The sequence below is a fragment of the Phoenix dactylifera genome, chromosome 1 (genome assembly GCF_009389715.1).
Source record: "Phoenix dactylifera cultivar Barhee BC4 chromosome 1, palm_55x_up_171113_PBpolish2nd_filt_p, whole genome shotgun sequence".
Classification (NCBI taxonomy): domain Eukaryota; kingdom Viridiplantae; phylum Streptophyta; class Magnoliopsida; order Arecales; family Arecaceae; genus Phoenix; species Phoenix dactylifera.
In genome coordinates this window covers 1,347,356-1,361,465 of record NC_052392.1, presented here as the reverse complement: position 1 = coordinate 1,361,465, position 14,110 = coordinate 1,347,356, and the positions used below count along the sequence as shown (strand labels likewise).

Below are 14,110 nucleotides of genomic sequence, written 5' to 3'. Positions count from 1 at the left end.
ATGATTCGGGTCCAATTTTAGGACCCGACCCGGACCCGCGGGTCCTAAAATTCGGGTCGGGTCGGGTCGGGTCACGGGTCGACCCGACCCATTTGCAGCCTTACTCTGAGGGTACGAGGTAACCCTGACACAAAATCCATAGTGATATGCTCCCACTTCCACTCTGGGATCGGTAGGGGCTGAAGCATACCAGCTGGTCTCTGATGCTCAATCTTAACTTGCTGACAAGTTAAGCATTGAGCTACAAACTGGGCAATCTCTCTCTTCATATTGTTCCACCAGAACACAACTTTCAGATCCCTATACATTTTTGTACTACCAGGATGCACTGTATATCCCGTACTGTGAGCCTCCTCCATAATTTCCTTCTTCAGACAGGGATCATCTGGAACACAAACTCTGCCAATGAACCTCAACGAGCCATCCTCATGTATATGAAAATCAGACTGAGATCCAGACTCAACATCTTTCTTGATCTTCTGGAGCTGAGAGTCATCCACTTGCGCTGTCTTAATTCTGTCAATGAGTGTAGGCTGGACCCGCAAGTTTGCCAACTTCAGGGTAGTATCCTGCAGATATACCTCTATTTCTGCCCTCCTCAGATCCTCCAGGATATTTCTCTGAGTAGTAATCAAGGCTGCAACATTTTCTGAAGATTTTCTACTTAGAGCATCTGCTACCACATTTGCCTTCCCAGGGTGATAATGTATAGATAAATCATAATCCTTCAGTAATTCCAGCCACCTTCTCTGTCTCATGTTCAGCTCCTTCTGAGTGAAAAGATATTTCAGACTTTTATGATCAGTGAATACCTGGCATGTCTCTCCATACAGATAATGTCTCCAGATCTTTAAGGCAAAAACCACAGCTGCAAGCTCAAGATCATGAGTGGGATAATTCTCTTCATAGGGCTTAAGCTGTCGGGAGGCATAAGCAATAACCTTCCCATTTTGCATTAACACGCAACCCAAACCCTTCTTGGAAGCATCACTGTAAATGGTAAAATCAGTACCGGTAACTGGTAGGGTCAGAACAGGTGCTGATACTAGACGGTGTTTCAATTCCTTGAAGCTCTTCTCACTCTGATTCGACCATTCAAACTTCACTCCTTTGCGAGTGAGTCGAGTCAGGGGTCCGGCAATACTAGAGAAGCCCTCCACAAACCTTCTGTAATAACCGGCTAGTCCAAGGAAGCTGCGAATCTTAGACACATTACTCGGTCTGCTCCAATCAACCACAGCTTCAATCTTCTTTGGGTCAACCATAATTCCTTTCTTAGAGATAACATGCCCCAAAAATATCACCCTGTCCAACCAAAATTCACATTTCTTTAATTTACCATACAACTGATTCTGCCTCAGAGTCTCCAAAACAATCTTCAAGTGATGCTCATGCTCTGCCTGACTCCTTGAATATATCAGAATATCATCAATAAATACTATCACAAATTTATCCAGAAAAGGCTTAAACACTCTGTTCATCAGGTCCATAAATGCTGCTGGTCATTAGTCAAACCAAAAGGCATCACAAGAAACTCATAGTGTCCATATCTGGTACGGAAAGCAGTCTTGGCTATGTCAGACTCCTTTATCCTCAACTGATGATATCTAGATCGAAGATCAATTTTGGAAAATACCTGAGCACCCTGAAGCTGGTCAAATAAATCATCAATCCGGGGTAGAGGGTACCTATTCTTAATAGTCACTTTATTGATTTCCCGGTAATCAATACACAGTCTCATGCTACCATCTTTCTTCCTTACAAATAATACTGGGGCACCCCAAGTAGAGACACTAGGTCGAATGAAACCCAGATCCAATAGCTCCTGTAATTGGTCCTTCAGCTCCTTTAGTTCAGCAGGGGCCATTCTATAAGGAGCTTTAGACAAAGGTGCAGTACCAGGGATTATATCAATAGCAAACTCGACATCTCTATCAGGAGGTAAGCCAGGCAGATCATCTAGAAAGACATCAGGGTACTCACTGACTACTGGTATATCCTCAATTCTCTGTTCAGACTGTTCAGAATCTGCAATTACGGCCATAAAGATGGGAAACTCCTTTCTAAGAGATATTATGCCCTGCATAGCAGACACTACATGAGAAGAGACACCCCAGTCATCACCCATAAAACTGAACTCATCAATACCCGGGATCCGGAAGGTCACCCTCTTCAGAAAACAGTCTATGGTAGCGTGGTATGCAGCCAACCAATCCATACCCAAGATTACATCAAAGTCATGCAGATTCATAACAATCAAATTAGCTCTCAAATCTCTACCCTCAACTAGTACTGGACAGGAAATGCAGATCTGACTAACTGTCATCGTACCCCCAGCTGGAGTACTAATGCATAATTCCCTCTCTAAGGAAGAGTAGTGTAAATCGCACTTATGCACATATGAAGATGAGATAAAAGAATGCGTAGCACCAGAATCAAATAACACATAAGCATAAGTGGAAGATACCAACAGTGTACCTGTCACTACAGTGTTGGATGCCTGAGCATCCTGCTGAGTCAGTGCATAAACTCGTCCCTGGGTACGAGATCCTCCTCCCCTTTGCTGCCTGGGGACAGCTGACTGGATAGCCTGTACTGGAGTGAAGGAAATCTGTCGTTGAGGAGCTACAGAACTCGGTGGCCTCTGCGCAGATCTAGTATGAGGACAACTGGAAATCCTGTGACCCGGCTGACCACACCCGAAACAAACTCCAGAAACAGTCTGAGTCTGAGGGCACTCAGCTATCCGGTGGCCCTGCTGACCACACCTGAAACATGCCCCAATACCAGGCCGTGTCTGAAGACACTCAACAGCTCTATGTCCAGTCTGGCCACACCTGAAGCACACTCCTGATATCCCCCTGCGATCCGGTGCAGTCCTCCCATATGGAACTCGCTGCCCTGCTCCTGGACGAAACTGCATAGGTCGGCGCAGATGCCGCTCACCGTCAGAATCAAAGTCCCTGGTCCTCTTCGACTTCCCTTTCTGAGCATCCTGTGCCTCTTTCCAGATGATCTCCATATTTTTAGCTCTGTCAACTAGGTCATCATAATCAGTCGAGTGAACAGCAGCTAAACCCTGACGCAGGCGAGGCCTCAGTCCTTCCTCAAATCTACTCATCCTAGATTTAGGGTCTTGGACAAGAGATGGTGCAAAACGGGACAACCGATCAAACTCAGCCTCATAGTCCTCCACAGTCATACACCCCTGAGAGAGGCTCAGAAACTCCCTCTCCAGCTCGCTGATACGACTGGAAGGGAAATACTTGGAGTATAGGGCCATGCGGAATCCCGGCCAGGTCACAGATCCTGCATCTTGCATCATGGTCCTCTCTACAGACTCCCACCAATGATGAGCCCGGTCCTGAAGCATATAGGTGGCAAATCTGATCTTCTCCTCCTCAGTACAACCCATGGCCCTGAAGGCCTTCTCCATCTCATCTATCCAACATTCGGCCTCTTGGGGATCGGTAGTTCCCTTGAAGGCCGGAGGAGCCAACTTCCTGAACTCTGCTATACTCCTCCCCTGATCTGAAGAACTAGCAGAGGGAAATAGCTGCTGTGGTCCCCTCTGCTGTCGAACTAACCCAACCACCTCTCTGATCAGCTCCATCACCTGGGTCGATCCTCCCATCCTGCTCTCCTGGCCATGATCTGGTCCATCCAGTACTGTCTGATCAGTCTCGTCCCCCAGGACTCTCTCAGTCGGATGAGAAGTGGCTGGATCACTTCCGATAGTCTCGATCAGGCGGCGAGGTGCCACACGTGCACGGCGGGGCGGCATGCTGATACATACACAAATAACACAACATCAGGGTTAGATCCATCCACCCATAAGATTTTCTACCCCACTCTCATTTCTTCACATGTGTCCCTATATTCCTAAGTTTTTTTTTTTTTTCGAATAACACATCATTAGTGTTAGATCCACCCACCCATAAAATTTTCTACCCCACTCTCATTTCTTCACATGTGTCCCTATATTCCTAAGTTTTTTTTTTTTTCGAATAACACATCATTAGTGTTAGATCCACCCACCCATAAGATTTTCTACCCCACTCTCATTTCTTCACATGTGTCCCTATATTCCTCAGTGTTTTTTTTTTCGAATAACACATCATTAGTGTTAGATCCACCCATCCATAAGATTTTCTACCCCACTCTCATTTCTTCACATGTGTCCCTATATTCCTAAGTTTTTTTTTATTATTTATTATTATATTTATTATGATTCTGTTTTAATGTCCCTAGTGATCTTTAACCTATGCTCTGATACCAATAAATCTGTCACGCCCCGAACCCGGGGGCCCGGGGCACGAGCAGACGCCGCGCACCTGCAGGGCGGACCCCGTAGGCACGCAAGGCAGATAAATCTAATCAACCATCAATAACTAATTAAAGATAAATTCCAGTTTTCATATCAAATGTCCAAATATACATAAGTCAAAAGAAAGTCCATATTTACTAGCTAATTACATCATGATCACTCTATCCCGTAATCCCCATAATCATATATCATCACCTGCAAAAATGTAAATGGTAGGAGTGAGCTAACAGCTCAGTAGGCAACATCATGCAATAAAGTCATCATATAACATGTCGTCATGCATATAAAAAGCAACTAAACTCATGAATCCAAAAATCCACACGATAATCCATAAACCCAATCCGAGACTCAAAATAACTCAACCGCATGACTACGGCCACATCACCCAGTGGCATGGTTACACCGAAGTGCCAATACAACTCTCCGAAGAGCCGCTCCACTGAGCCAACGCACCACTGTGCCGCACCCCCTGGTGCCAAACTCACGCTCCACTGAGCCGCTCCGAAGAGCAAAATGCACCCCTGTGCCGCCACTATTCTATCACCGGTGGTCGCGGTGTCGGAACTAGTTCCTCAGTACAAGTCGACAGGGCCAACGTATCATCCCATTGACGGGGCCTAGACTATAGTCACGCGGATTTTAAAAATCAATAAATCAACTTTCTATATCAAAGTCATAATCATACTCCCAACAGTAAAGCACATAACAATTTATGAAATTACATATTTAATTTTAAATCTAACACATAATGCCAATAATAAATCATAACATCGACATATGCAAGATACATGTTAAAATTCTACTTTAAAGCAATAGGTCACCTACCTGGGCTCGCTTAAAAATTTCTGCCACAGATATCACGAACCCCTGATTAAAACACAAACTTTAATTATTTAATTAACTAAGAAATATAATTTAAACTATTTCTAATCCCTTAAACCCTTAAGTTCATAGATCCAAGAATGGGCCCCTAAGATCAGACATAGACCCTAAGAACTGGTAAACCAAAACCCCAAAATCAGAACCCTTTAAACCCACAGCCAATTGTAGTCCAAAACAGATTGAGCCCAATTGAACCAAACCAGATTACAGGTCCAGATCAGATCTCAGGCCCAAACCAAACTAGCCCACAGATCCAATCGGATTCAACTCAAACTCAATCCATCCTACTGATCACTGGTTCAATCAGACCATAACAAAACCCATTCATTCAACTCGGATCAAACCTCATTCACGGCATAGATGAAACCGGTTCACAGTTTGAACCCGGTCCAAGTCCGGTTCACAATTCAGGCACGGAATTCGATGCAAGGGGAAACACCCAAAGTTCATTTGTGTCTGGTTTGAGACAACAACAGGGCACGGAAAATGATGCAAGGGAAAGCACCCAACCGGAAGAAGAAGAAGAAGAGAAGAGGAAGAAGGGGGGGGGGTGGTGGCCGGTGGTTCCGGTCGGCCCTCGGCGGTCGACCGTGGCCCTCGGCGGCGGCGCTCGACCAGCCGTCGTCGGCCATCCCCCTTCACAGGCGGCGCCGGACGGGAAGAAGAAGAGAAGAAGAAGGAGAAGAAGAAAGGGAGGAAAGAGAGGGAGGAAAGAGAGGGACCGGGGCTAGGAAGCCCGGCTCCCGTTCGCCCACCTCCGGCCGAACTGGTTTCGGCCGGATTGACCCCGACCGGCCACCGTCGGCCGGCCGATCTAAAAAAAAAATGTCTTTCCGAAACAGGGCATGAAATTGATTAACATAACCTTATTCTTTCCACTCTTAAATCCATAAAACAGTAAATGGGTAGTCTTTCTCACCTCCGGCCGTCGACGAGTGGGTTCTCCGGCGGCGATGGCGGCTCCGGCGACGACGGTGGCTCCGGCGGTAGAGGGAAAAGCTTAAATTTTTAGAGGGGTGGGGAGGGATGGGGCTCCTCTGAGGGTTTCCCAACCCTTTTCACGAAGAGAGAGAGAGGAAGAGAGGGGTTTGCGGGAGATTCGCGGGCCGTTCGGCCGGCGTGGTCGTCGTGGGGACGACCACGATGAACCAACTGAAGTCGGCACTCCTTGCCGACTTCAGTTCGGACCTTCACAGGCTTCATCTGAGCAGACCACGGATCTATGCCAGAGCTTTTATGTAGTATTTTATTTTCTGACTTTGTTGGCCGCATTCATATCCATCGTGTGGAAGCCGCCGATGTACCACAAAAAAAAAAAAAAAAAAGAAAGAAGAAAAAGGAGGAGATCAACAGATGTGCTTGCAGTCAGGTGAAATCTAATTAAGTTCCATAAACAGGCGCTCTCTGGCTAGCTTCAAAATGTGGTTCTCAGTCACAAGCATCATTTTGGGGTGCCATGACCAGAAAAAAAGGGAAAGAATAAGAATGCCAAGGTCAATTCACACTTTAAATCAAACCAGCTCCTGCATTTCATAGCTCAAAAATCATAGCATATATCTCAAAGACTAAAAGCAAAAGCTTCATCAAAATTCTGTATTTGACCGAGAAAAAAGACCGAGAAACCAATAACCATAGCATTTTGTTCCTCGGATTGAGCAAATATATTTGCGCAAATATATTTTCAAGCCTCATTCTAAAGTGGCGTAGATAGAATCACACCATGCACACAACATTCTAATTCTGTTTCATATGTATATTTTGCTCGCCTACAGCATGTCGCACCAATTAGAGAGTTCAAATTGACATACTAGAGTCCCACATCTGCAATGCAGTATGGTGCATCAGTTTATATGAACAACTGCCAAAAAGTAGAGGAATGTAGGACATTGTCTGCCATATTCACGACATTCTATTAAAACATGACTCCATGCAGAGCTTCAATTGTGTCAAAACACACATGCTGCGATAACAAGAAAACAATACAACATTGGGGTTTTGGATTTGGTGATTCATGTCATCCGTCCATTGATCATTGTGACATGTCACAGATGTTAGTTAAAGTGTACGAGAAGTTTGTTGGCAAACAGACCAATATCAATTTACACACAAAATACTCAAAATACCAGCATTTCATTGCACAATCATCAGTTCTGCAGAACTTTACGTTTCATTCCTTCACTTGTTCAGGACCAGCATCTCAGCAACTTCACCATGGAGCAGCAAGGATGCCCTCAAAGTCTTGTTGAGCAGATGCAAGAACTTCCTCAACAGACCATGCATCCATTTGCAGTTTCACCAGCTCAGTCTCATTATCTTCTTTAAGTTTCAACATTGAAATTTTTTTCTGGTGGAACTGCATGAGAGATTGCTCCAAATTCATGATGGCGTTGTCAATTTCTTGAATCTCAGAATTTAGGCAATATTTCTCCTTCTGTTTCCCTGAGATAATCCCTTCCAATGCAGACTTCTTCTCCAGAAGTTGCTCCTGATTATCTTTCATCCTAAGTAACTCCTTGAGGCGTGCACATACACCTTGAACATTGAAACCATGTTCTTCTAAATGCACAAGAGCTTTCAACCCCTCATCAAATCTGCTCCGTGAATCAGTTATCTGTAGCTTACGTATTCTGCCTAGCAAGTCAGAAAAAGTCACCATCAAACCTATAGCCATTCCTTCACGAAACTCCTTACAATATTGTTCCAAGGGACGAAAATGCGGCTGTTGTGGCATTGCTGACAATATTTCCATTGACTCGAAAGATTCCCACAAGGAAGAGTGTTTTTCAAATGGCAAATATGACTTCTTTGTAGGTGACTTGCAACGGGGTTCAGTCACAGCCTCTGCTGTCCCAGTAGGGGCCGTCTTAGCAATTGGACCACCTAAAGGAGGAGCCAAGACCCCATTTTGTTCTTCATTTCCAGCTTCACTGTGCTGCATGCAAGAGTTCGAGGTTTCGACCAGCCACGCATTTTTAGAACCCATTGCCAGGTTTAATGTTTCCAAGCCTCTCATACAGTCCTGTTGAGTTATCACCTCTAGTTGAGACATGGAATGGCCTTCAACAGATTGCTCGCTAATCACTTTGTTGACTTGTTGAACATCGGTCATCGTAGAAACATTCTCTCTCATTAGTGTTCCTAAGCAAGTTGCAAGAACAATTGTAATATCTTATGTGGTAAAGTAAAAAATAATATAGTTGCAAGATTAACATACCCTGAGAGTCTAAGGCAGATGGAGAATCTTCACTACCCCTTTCCTTGGAGCCATGACAAGGAGGTTGAACTTCACAGGAAATACAGCTAGAGTCAACTATAGCAGAAAGACCAACTTCTTTGGCATGCTCGCTCACAATTGTCGCATGACTGCTTCCATCAGATTGTTTCGCATTGTGTCCTGCAATGCATTAGTTAGGATTATACCAAGGAATAAATAGTGCTGGCTGATAAACTGAACTTCAATAACATCACAAACCTTCTAATGACACATTTCTGTCTGATAGTTTTATTTTCTGAGGTCTACCTGTTTTCCTTCTATTCTCTCCAACTGTAAGCTGTCTGACACCCTAAAAGAAGAAAAACATAGCACTCTATGATGCTGAATCTCATTCATTTTTTTTTAAAAAAAAAAAGATGTCAGAAAGCCAAGTGCAGAGACTTGCATTGTCATCAGGAAGCTTGTCATGTTGGTGTTTAGAGACAAGCTTCTTTTTTTGGTGATCATTCGTCGAAGGGAACTGAGTATAATCAGCACCTTTACTTGATGAAGAGCAGCAGAGATGCAATGTTCCTGACTGATTTTTTGATCCATCCTTCCCGTGCTTGCTAGATTCTTCCCCCTTGTTGGACAGTCGAATCATGCTAAGGGGTGTGTGTAGACTCAATGACTCTAGACCATATTTTGCTGGCACAAGTGTTTCATGATTTGCCCCTTCTAACAAGGTACCTGAGCAGGGTGGTGTCATATGGTCTGGGTCCACCATATTCTTATCCTTTAAAAGGTTCTTGGAGTAGCCAAACCTGTCAATTATGAAGGATCTAAGGTGGAAGTTAGCTCTCTCTTTGGCAGCTGGTGTGGTAACATCAAATCCAGTCCCCATCCTGCTAGGAGTTTTGGTGCCCCTTGCCATCACTAAGAGATCCAACAACTTTGCATTATCTTCAATTGCTTCGTCATCTTTCTTCCGTTTCCTCCGAGGCTGGGATGACTCCAGCTGGCTTCGAAATGTTGATCTTGCTATCTTCTGGTTCTTAAAATTCATTGCATAAATGCCTGATTTACCGAGAGTTGCATTCTTCTCAAAACTCAAAGTCATGACCGAAAGAGGGCCCTTGGACTTATCAGCAACACTGCTTGCATTTGAATACTGTTCATGATTCACTGATTCTGTTCCACTACTGCTCTGTCTGGTAGACTTGTCCTGAAACAAATAGGCACCATTAGCAGATAACAGAAGGAACTAAGATACAAGTTAAACAAGACATTAAATATAGGATAGTAGTTCTAGTTGAGGAACTCACTAAGGTACTTATCTTCATAAGACATGCCCTACCTGTGACGCAAGGACCCATTTTCCATCATCCCACTCATAAGGAAGCCTCACCTCTGCATGGCTAAATTCCAACTCTTCTTCCAAATGCATTAACTTAATGCTGTACCTTGACCCGGCATTGATCCTAGCAACAACTCCCCGGCACCAGCCATTTCTGTAGAATGCTTCAACCACATCATGCAGGTCGAAATTTCTATCTTCTGACGAAAGTGGAGGGCAAGGCCTGATGTCTTGCAAATCAACAATCTCCTTCAGTGACCTCTCATGCTCAGTTTTCAAGCTCTTGTACTCAACCAAGAAAATGTTCCTCCAGATTGGTTTAACAACAACAGCAGGTAACCAAGCAGCAGGAAACTTTCCATTAAAATAGGCAACTTCAACTTGAGTTCCCGTGCTATACATCACCTTTTCTGTTTCCTGCAAAGAAAGAAAAAAAAAACCCCAAAAAAATGTATGGATTAAAAGCGACAAACATATAATCGATACACACAAATGCAGAAGAATATTCGGTTTCCAAACCATGAAAGATCTGGCTGCTTTTTCCAATGTATCAGAAATGTACCTTGAAAAATATGCATTTATGGTAGTAAAATCTACAATAAAAAACAGCGGTAATTGACACCTGGTCCTCTGTTTGACAGATGGTTGCAATAATCTCCAATATTCTACCATGTTATATCTAAGCCAAATTTTAGAAATGTCCATGAAAACATGGAATCATAAAAACTCACATATATGGCTTGTGGATTAAACGTTAATGGGATATGAACATCAACGATTGAACAATAGATCAAAAATCAACTAAGAGATGACTTCATATGCCAAATATGAAAACAGCTAAGTGCTTTAAACCTTTAATATTTAAATGTACAATATATTGTCTTCATACAGCTAATACTAAAATGTTACATGATCTACACACGTATAGCTAATATTTTTTCCATTAGATATGCAAATGAGAAGATAGATGGGATCACTGCTCCTCAGGGGGCAATCAGGGGGCAATGATTGAACTAAATGGGACAATCATATACCATCAAATTGTTACTCAAGTCATATATGTGGGGATTCAAAATGCCAACAAATCAAAACTTGAATGCCATTCTAAACCATCAAATGCTTGGGAATCGATAACTACAGTTGTCTTTTCTGTGCCATATTGCACTAGCCTTTGTCTTGAATCTTAGGAGTTGACAATTAGAATATTAACATGCCATCAAATGCACAGAAAATGATGGCTACAATGGTTTTTTCTTTTTTCCTGCAATGACACTGGCCTTTGTCTTGAATCTCAGGGGTTGCCACAAGAATGCATTTGTGAAACCCACCTTCAACAATAATTACATGGACCATGTTTCTAATAGTGCTAACTAATGCTCATTATTTGACAACGTAACTTTTGCTATCTAAACCATCTCCCTTTGTTAATTGTTACATGAAATCTTCATAAGAACTTAAGTGGAAAAATTCTAACAAAAGAAGTAGAAGAACTGTCTACCGATATCTGCATTCTAATGAGTGGGAACATAAAAGAAAGGAGCAAAGATGAGCACAGCTCAGAATCATCAGCACAACTTTAAGCCAACCATCACATAAATCCAAAACCTGATCAAATTTAAAACAAACAAAACCGAAACATCACTGATGAAATAATCACTAAAAAAGTAAAAATCTACTGAGATACTAAAGAAAACGCCACCACAATCCACAAAATAGGAGAAAACACATCAAAACAAACACAGCAAGCAGATCTCTCCCGTTACCTAAACCAGCTACCTTCGATGAAATGTACGAGGACCTCAAGCATACCCGTTGAACAGAAACATTCAAATAAAACGAGTAGTAGACATTTCCACCTTTCTAGTGCATTTCCAACAGACACAGAGAGAAAAAAAAAAACAGAGCTCAAATCATCAGCATAACTTCTAACCAGTCATCAAAAGAGGCAAATTACACCAGCTCCAAAGACGAGAACTAGAATGGAAAATTATATAAGCTCTAAGATACCGAAGAAGACATCAGAATACAAGATAAAATCTCCGAAGACCAGCTAAGAAACTAAAGAAGACACCGGAATCCAAGGAACGGAGGAAACTTTATGAGAACCAGCATACCTTCCCATCGGGAGAAACCCACTTGCCTTGGATCCAGTAGCGCCGGGGCCTCAGCTCCGCCGAGAAGAACTCCATCTCCTCCCTAGTGTTCGGAAAGCAGACGGAGTACTTCCCTCCGCCCTCCGGAGGGACGGCAGAGACGATGCCGGCCCACCACCCGTCGTTGTAGAAGGCGTCGACGAGCTGGTGGAGGGTGAAGATCTGGGGGTCGGGGGACTGCGGGGGTCGGGGGCGGATGTTGGCGGCGACGACGGGCTCGGAGAGGGGGCGGGACTCGTCGGAGTCGTCGACGAGGGAGTCGTAGACAACGACGTAGGGGCGGCGGCCGGAGGTGGCCCGGATGACGCGGGCCTCGTACCAGGCCCCGTGGAAGCCCTCGTCCTCGCAGCTCACCTCCACCTCCGCCCCCACCGGAAACATCGCCGGCGCCATTCCCTGACGAAGACGACGACAACGCCTCCAAGGTCAGGGTTTTTCGGGTTTAGGGTTCTAGGCGGGGAAGTTGAAGCCTAGAGTGGAGGGAGAAGGCCAGAAGAGCGTCAGGCATGGTAAATTTGTAGACGAGCAAGGGTGGAGATGGAAGGGGTTCGTACAGTGGTGGATCCAGTCACCGACGGCCGATGGGAGTTTGGGTTACCGGGGAGCGGTGGAGCGTTTGTTTGTTGGAGGGAACGAGGAAGAGGTTATCGTGACCGGACGGTGGAAAAGGGGATGGGGGTGGAGCCAAGGGAAGGCAATGGCGGTAAATTATGGGAACTTGGAGGGTGGTAGTGGAAGGGAAATTACACCCGGCGAACCCCTCGCGCTTAGCTTGGCGCGCAATACTTTGACGAGATTAGCGGGCAGTGACGTGTGGCACGTGAGGTGCACGTGATGATCATGGGAGGGAACGGATTTGATGGACGGTTGTGATCCGCAGTTCAAATATGCAAGCACTAAGACCGGCGAGATTTAGAAACTATGGCAAGTTCAATTGATGGGGCTAGATGGGCTAGCCAGGATTGAACAAAAAATATATTATATATATATATATATATATATATATATATATATATATATATATATATTTTTTATGATTTGATGGCATTAGATGAAGTTTATATAACAGAATTTTAAGCAATTCAACCTGAGCAACCTAAATTGCCAACAAAGCATTCATTATTTTTATAAATTTTTTTCGCAAAGTTGTAGTGAAAAATAAGTAGTTACATCTAAATTTTCAATTCGCTCTTTGTAAGAATTTTTAATTGCCCTTTTCAAACAGAAGAGATCGACGATTGGATTCGATGCATATTTTATTTTTGGTTTTCATAATATCTTATTTTCCTCTTCCTTCACTTTTAACATCCATATTTTTCTTTTTTTTTCTGCTATTTTAACTCAAGTAACTGTTAGTCTTTGTCTGTGCGGAGTCAGTGCCTTCTATTAGGTGCTAGATACATATCCCTACTAATAAACATCCCATCTAATTCAACTTTGCTTAGGAAAGAGAAGCAGAAGGAATGCAACAAGAAAAGTTAGAAGGGATTTATTAAATAGGAGTTATCACAGCTATTGATGCCAGGCACCAGTCCTACTAAAATGATAGAACTGTCCTTCAGCAGCAGGATATAAAGAGGGGAAAAAATCATCTTTAAAAAAAAAAGTTGGGGTAACAAAATAAAATTACATAGGAAATTGGCAATGAATAGATAATCTTAAGCTGTTCTTAGAAAGGAAAGGATAACCTTAATGAGCTACATAGATCCAAGCTCAAACCTGATGAAAAATAAGCTCAGATGAAGTCCACATATATAACAAGGGACCTCAGGGTTGCCATCCAACAAAGGAAACCATGTAGCTAGCCCAGAAGGGCCATCATCATTTGAGATTCAATAGTAGCACTAGAACAAAGAAATGAAAGAATTTATGAAATAATGGAAGTACACAGATGTGTGACTTTAAAAGTGGAGTTCAGATCAAGGATGAGGAATTAACCCTATCGTTCGCATATCAAGCCATATATTGCATACCGTTCGTCGATAAATAGAGATGACTTTTGAAACTTTGGTGCAAATAAATTAGAGAAGGGAGCAGAAGCATGCATATACAAACCATATAAAAACCCCCCAATAGGCAGAACCATACAAGCCATGCAGTGCCCACTTGCACCCTTTCAAGTGAGGGACTTCTTCACATTTAGCAGCACAGAGGCAGTTTCAGCTACACATACATGTATATAAAGCTCTGTTCATTAG

At 43.4% G+C, this 14,110-nt stretch overlaps 1 protein-coding gene and 1 pseudogene across 1 annotated transcript; both read right to left on the bottom strand.

The window, feature by feature from the left end:
• Positions 1–381: 381 nt before the first annotated feature.
• On the bottom strand, positions 382–3,784 carry LOC120104198 (annotated as a pseudogene).
• A 3,294-nt stretch (positions 3,785–7,078) lies between these two features.
• LOC103715770 (DUF724 domain-containing protein 7-like) lies at positions 7,079–12,571 on the bottom strand. Its single transcript, XM_008803518.4, has 6 exons — positions 11,874–12,571; positions 9,760–10,176; positions 8,869–9,627; positions 8,682–8,772; positions 8,424–8,603; positions 7,079–8,347 (listed from the first exon to the last, which is right to left on the bottom strand). The coding sequence occupies exons 1-6, from the start codon at positions 12,303–12,305 to the stop codon at positions 7,416–7,418; spliced, it is 2,811 nt and encodes a 936-aa protein (XP_008801740.3). The 5' UTR covers positions 12,306–12,571; the 3' UTR covers positions 7,079–7,415.
• Positions 12,572–14,110: the final 1,539 nt, after the last annotated feature.

Coding starts and splice junctions, on each gene's coding strand:
- LOC103715770 (XM_008803518.4), bottom strand. CDS start 12,305: ATGGCGCCGGCGATGTTTCCGGTGGGGGCGGAGGTGGAGGTGAGCTGC. Junction 8,773..8,868: donor ACAAGCTTCCTGATGACAAT/GCAAGTCTCTGC, acceptor TTCTTCTTTTAG/GGTGTCAGACAGCTTACAGT. Junction 8,348..8,423: donor ATCTGCCTTAGACTCTCAGG/GTATGTTAATCT, acceptor CAACTTGCTTAG/GAACACTAATGAGAGAGAAT.